This window comes from Camellia sinensis, chromosome 14 (assembly GCF_055761805.1).
Source record: "Camellia sinensis isolate YWXY chromosome 14, ASM5576180v1, whole genome shotgun sequence".
Lineage (NCBI taxonomy): Eukaryota > Viridiplantae > Streptophyta > Magnoliopsida > Ericales > Theaceae > Camellia > Camellia sinensis.
In genome coordinates, this window is record NC_138974.1 from 86280328 (window position 1) to 86285940 (window position 5613).

At 39.9% G+C, this 5613-nt stretch overlaps 1 protein-coding gene across 1 annotated transcript; it reads left to right on the forward strand.

Moving 5' to 3' along the window:
• Positions 1-1400: 1400 nt before the first annotated feature.
• Positions 1401-3992, forward strand: FRA8 (Exostosin family protein). The gene is made up of 4 exons (XM_028231177.2): positions 1401-2151; positions 2248-2609; positions 2721-2971; positions 3061-3992. Exons 1-4 carry the CDS (start codon positions 1854-1856, stop codon positions 3539-3541), a joined length of 1392 nt encoding a protein of 463 aa, XP_028086978.2. The 5' UTR covers positions 1401-1853; the 3' UTR covers positions 3542-3992.
• The last annotated feature ends 1621 nt before the right edge of the window (positions 3993-5613 follow it).

Genomic DNA, 5613 nt, shown 5'->3' on the forward strand with positions numbered 1-5613 from the left:
TCGACGGGGACCCGACTCCTCGACCCCGATCAAAATAGGTTTTTCTCGAAAATTACTCCTCGTAGGGCCGAGGATGATATTAAAAACTAAATCCCCGATAATTTTCGGGCCGAGAACGGGGATAGGTTCCCCAACCCCGGCCCGGCCTCCGAATTATCTCCGAACATGGCCCATGTATATATGTTATATTTATAAATTTCATTTTCAACCTGCCATTCATTTTCAGCCTCTCTTATTCGAATCCCTCATTTCTTTCTCTCTCTCTCTCTACTTCACCGCCGATCTCCACTCGCCACTCTCCTCCACTGCTGATCTTTGCTCGCCACTCTTTTCCACTATCGATTTTCTTCACTCGCCGCCAGCAATCTCTTTTCTTGCAGCGTCTCTCTCTCTCTCTCTCGCTACCACCGTCATCGTATACCACCGATCTTGCCACCAATGTCGTCGTACGTCACCGATCTCGTTACCACTGTCATTACACACTACCGATCCCGTCACTAACGTCGTTGCACACCACCGATCGTCATCATCTATTGCACAACACTCCTTCTACCGCAGATCTGTTGAACATATTTAATTTTTTATGTTGAACATATATCTATAATATCTGTTGAACATATCTACATTTTTTCTGTTAGGATTTTGATAGATTTGTGGTTGTTTTGAACAGATCCATATTTTTTTTAATAGATCTGTGGTTATCTCTTCTCTCTGCTGTTCATCTTCTTTGTTGATTGTTGTTATTTTGTACGAGGATTATTCGGGGTCGGGGAAACCCAATCCCCGTTAGGGATAGGGGGCCGGGACGGGGGTGGGTAGTGGGTGGGTTCCCTGCTGGGGATCGGGGTCGGGAAAGGAGAATTTTGTAGCTTCGGAGATCGGGGACAAAAAGTGTAGTCCCCGGCCTCGCCTTGCTCCGCCCCGTTGCCATTCCTAAGACCATCTCCAACAGTTCAGCAAACTTGGCATCAGATTTGAAATTTGGTGAAAAAGATACTTTTTAGAGCTCTAACGGTTTCATCAAACTGGTATCAAAATGAGAATTGAACAAAAAAATCATCAAACTGAAAACAGAATACAAGTTTCACCAAATTACTGTGCGTGACCGTTGGAGGAGACCAACCGATCGACAGGTTCCCTTTCAAATAGGTAGGTTCAAACCGGTCAAAAAGATTCAAACAAGTAAAAAAAAAAAAAAAAAAAAAAAAAATTGCCTTACCGGTCGACCGGCCGATCAACCAACCGATCGATCACTTTCCTTTTGATGCACGGTTGAAGTAAATGGTATCAGATTGAAAAAATTGACTTTTTTTTACTTAAATTTAATGAAAAATTTAATCCACCGTTGAAGATGCTCTAATGTATAGTATATGTGATAAGTTAGAAATGGAGGAGGGTATTATAGTAATTTCAGGGGATTTAATATTTTGGAAGGGCCAAAACTAGCAGAGAAACCGAGACCCTTGGCGATGTTCCATCTGATCCACCAAAATGTGACTGCCTCAAAAAAAATGCTCTGTCTTCTCTCTCTCCATCTCTGAACCTTTCTCTCTCTTCTCTGCTGCAACTCAACTGCAACTGCAAGCTTTCATGATTATCTTTTTTCCTTGAAAACAACATACTCCACCAAACCCAATATAAAAAAATTCGAAAAAATAAATTAAAACTCCGACCATTAATTTTTTTTTTTCTTGAAGGTAAAACGAAATACCAACCACCCAATCTCATCTCATCTCATCATCGTCAATCTCTGTTTCTTGATTTCTACTTCTTCTTTCAGACCAAAAACGAAAGCCCCATCTCAACAACTTCCATAGAAGGGGAAAAAGGAGGTGGGGGTTTCAATAAGATAGATGGCGGAGGTCAATAGACCTTCAAGGAACAGAGGCTTCTATGTGAGGATGAGACTATTACAGAACAAGCATGGAAGACAAACAGACAAGTCTTATTGCTACAGATACCTCAAATGGCTTCTCTGGTTTTCTCTCTCCTGCTACTTCTTCACCTCTTACCTCATCTCCCACAACCCACAAACCCACAAATCATCCACCTCTCTAGCGGCCGTTTCTCGCTCTAAATCCATCTTGGCCAATCGTGCGCTCTTCGAATCCCTCAACAACACTGTTCTTCAACAACCCAAAACCCGCCAAGGTCCATTCATTTCTCTACCTCTTCAATAACATCCTCTGTTTACCCTCTTCTCTTTCTTATTTTTCTTAATCTTTTTTTGTTTTTGTTTTTGGGCAGGTTTGTTCAAGGATTTGAAGGTGTACGTGTACGATTTACCATCGAAATACAACAGTGATTGGCTATCGAATGAGCGGTGTAGCAGCCACCTCTTTGCCTCAGAGGTGGCCATACACAGAACTCTATTGAACAGCGATGTACGGACGCTTGACCCATGGGAAGCTGACTTCTTCTTCGTCCCCGTCTACGTTTCCTGCAACTTCAGCACCATTAATGGCTTCCCGGCGATCGGTCACGCAAGGTCTCTGATTTCATCGGCGGTCCAGCTCATTTCCTCGGAGCTTCCCTTCTGGAATAGGAGCCAGGGCTCCGACCACGTCTTCGTCGCTTCTCACGATTTCGGATCTTGCTTTCATACAATGGTCAGAAACCGAAATGTTTTTCAAAATCAATTTTTTTATTTTTATTTATTTTTATTTTTTTTTATGAGGAAAGTGTTTCTGAGATTTTAGTTTTTGTGCTGTTTTGAAAAGGAGGACGTAGCGATTGCAGATGGAGTACCAGAGATGTTGAAGAAGTCCATTATATTACAGACATTTGGTGTTAAATACAAACACCCTTGTCAAGAAGTTGAGAATGTGGTCATACCTCCGTACATCTCGCCGGAAAGTGTAAAAACCACCCTCTCAAAATCTCCGGCGAATGGCCGGCGAGACATTTTCGCGTTCTTCAGGGGCAAAATGGAAGTCAATCCCAAGAACATCAGCGGTCGTTTTTACAGCAAGTAATAAATTATTACTAATCTCTTCATTAGTCGCTATTGATGTTTGTGAAATTACGAAATTGCCTCTGACATGTTGATGTTTGTTTCAGGCGTGTGAGGACGGTTATATGGCGGAGGTACGGCGGCGACCGGAGGTTTTACCTAAAGCGTAACAGGTTTGCCGGTTACCAGTCAGAGATCGTTCGTTCCGTGTTTTGTCTCTGCCCGCTAGGGTGGGCCCCGTGGAGTCCGAGATTAGTAGAGTCTGTTGTTTTGGGTTGCGTGCCGGTCATCATAGCCGATGGTATACGGTTGCCGTTTTCCACCGCCGTGAGGTGGCCGGAGATATCGCTCACGGTGGCGGAGAGGGACGTCGGAAAGTTGGGACTGATTCTTGAACACGTGGCAGCTACCAATCTCTCGACCATTCAGAGGAACCTAGGGGACCCAGCAATAAGGCGGGCCTTACTCTTCAATGGTGACATGGAGGAAGGCGACGCCACGTGGCAGGTTTTTGATGCCCTCTCCCAGAAGCTGGACAGGTCCAACAGGGTTTCTAGGATTCTTAGCAAATCAAGTTTCGACACGTAATGGTTTCTTATTGGTGGTGAAAACTTGACAGCTAATGATCCCTCTTCATGACGTGGATGGTCCTGAATGGACGTAGTTGTATACAGCTGTATTTTATTGGACTGCTCGAAGTACAGGCGATAGAATATGTATATATTAGACACGCTAGAGTTTTTCATTCCTTCAAATTTTTGGGATTGTGGGGCCGTGGCGTAGGTGGCGAACTGTGATTGGTTGGGTTTGTGGGTTTGGTGGGACATACGCTGATTCTGTGCATGTGTAGAGGAATATATTTAGGCGAAATAATAAAACGGGGAGTGATAGGGTGATGGTGGTCCACATGTGTTGCGATGAGGGTCCCTGTAAAAATGAGACGCTGTGTAAAGATGACAAGTATTTTGTTCATTACAGAAAAAGAAATAAAATAAATATATGAAAGCAGGAAAGAAAAAAAAAAGGTTCAGCAAGACAATAATGGAGTTTTTAAAGCAAATTATTGTTAATGCGGTTGCTAGAATCTTAGCAAAGTTTGAAAAATTTCCACAAATGTGTTTATCCGTAACTAGAGAATTAATTCTCTCTGGATTTGTTTGATTTGGGGATAATTATATGGGATTGTATTTTTAATCTTATCAAATTTATATTCGTGCATTTGAATCACAAAAATGATTTAATAATTCATAGGACTCTTAATCTTTAAAATTGTAATATATTTAATACCAGAAGAGGATTGATATTTACAATCTGGTGGTAGTGTTACATACACCAATTAGTATATTAACTAGTGTATTAATAGTAGTTATGACATTATTATTGATCTCATTCATTAATCATATTACAAATTTTAAAAATTTCTTAAATTATGTCACATCATCAATTGATATATTAGTTAGTATATCAATTGGTATATAACATAATTATCTCGTGAAATTATTAATCTGTGAGATTATTAATTTTATCACTAATACTCAACCTAATCAAAGAGGGCCTATCTTCCTAAGTCAATTCAGAAAGTATTGTTTGTGCTCGTTTGGCATGTGGGTTTGGGTGAGATTTGAGTTATTTTAGTTATAAAAAGATATAACGAGTTTTTTAATAAGATAAAAAGTTATATTTAAATCATAATTATTTTATTTTTTTAATGAAAGTTAAAAAACTAAAAAAATTCATTTTAAAAAAGATTTTTTAATCCTAAATTAAAATAATAAAAAAATTAAAAAGTCAAAAACGAACCCTATGCCTCGCTGATCAGAACCTGACCAGTCAAAACGTTCAGAAGTAAATATCAAATTTATCAGATATGGTTAGATTACACTGTCTTATGAACAAAGATAAGTTTAATTTTGAGAATATATTTTTTTACAAACAAATGCTATTAGATAATATAATTACTGATATTTTACCAACCTTTTTTTTTATTATTTATTTATAAATAAATTGTCTATTTAGTTCAACTTACAAAATGATGAAATTACGGATGGTTTAGAGTAGACCCACCAAGTTCTAACTATAATCTTGAATCTAATTGGAGAAGCTTAACTTTATGTTGGTGATAGTTGATTGTTTGGTACTTTTTTATATTAGCTGTTTATAATTAAATTTTTTTTGAGGATTTGTGTTAGATTATTTGATACAATTTCTCTTTATAAATTATTAAATCAACAATGGTAGAGAGTCATATTTTGTACTCACAAATGCATCCACAAATAGTATTTTGAAAAGATGGTAAAAAGTTAATTTTTTGACCTTTTTTTTGTGTGTGTGTGTGTGTAGCTTTTTGGCTTTTTTGGTATAAAAAGTATGATCGTGCTACGTTACTCGAAAACGGGGAGCCCGAATGGCTCGTTTTTTTTTTTTTTTGCAGAAGAAGAACGAAGACCAGGAAGAAGAAGGAAGAAAGGAGGAGGAGGAGGAGGAAGAGGAGGAAGGAGGGAGGAGGAGGAGGACTGGAGGGGGCATAATATTCGGGGGAGGAGGAGGCGGAGGCGGGGCGACGGCGGCCGGAGGCTGCGGCGGGGCTGGGCTGGGCGACGATCGGCGGATCGGCGGCTGGCCGGGGCGACGATCGTCTTCTCTCTCTCTCTCTTCCCCTC

Excerpts from the sequence above, each read along its gene's own strand:
- FRA8 (XM_028231177.2), top strand. The coding sequence starts at position 1,854 with ATGGCGGAGGTCAATAGACCTTCAAGGAACAGAGGCTTCTATGTGAGG. Across the intron at positions 2,152-2,247 it reads ACAACCCAAAACCCGCCAAG|GTTTGTTCAAGGATTTGAAG; the intron begins GTCCATTCATTT and ends GTTTTTGGGCAG. Across the intron at positions 2,972-3,060 it reads AGCGGTCGTTTTTACAGCAA|GCGTGTGAGGACGGTTATAT; the intron begins GTAATAAATTAT and ends TGTTTGTTTCAG.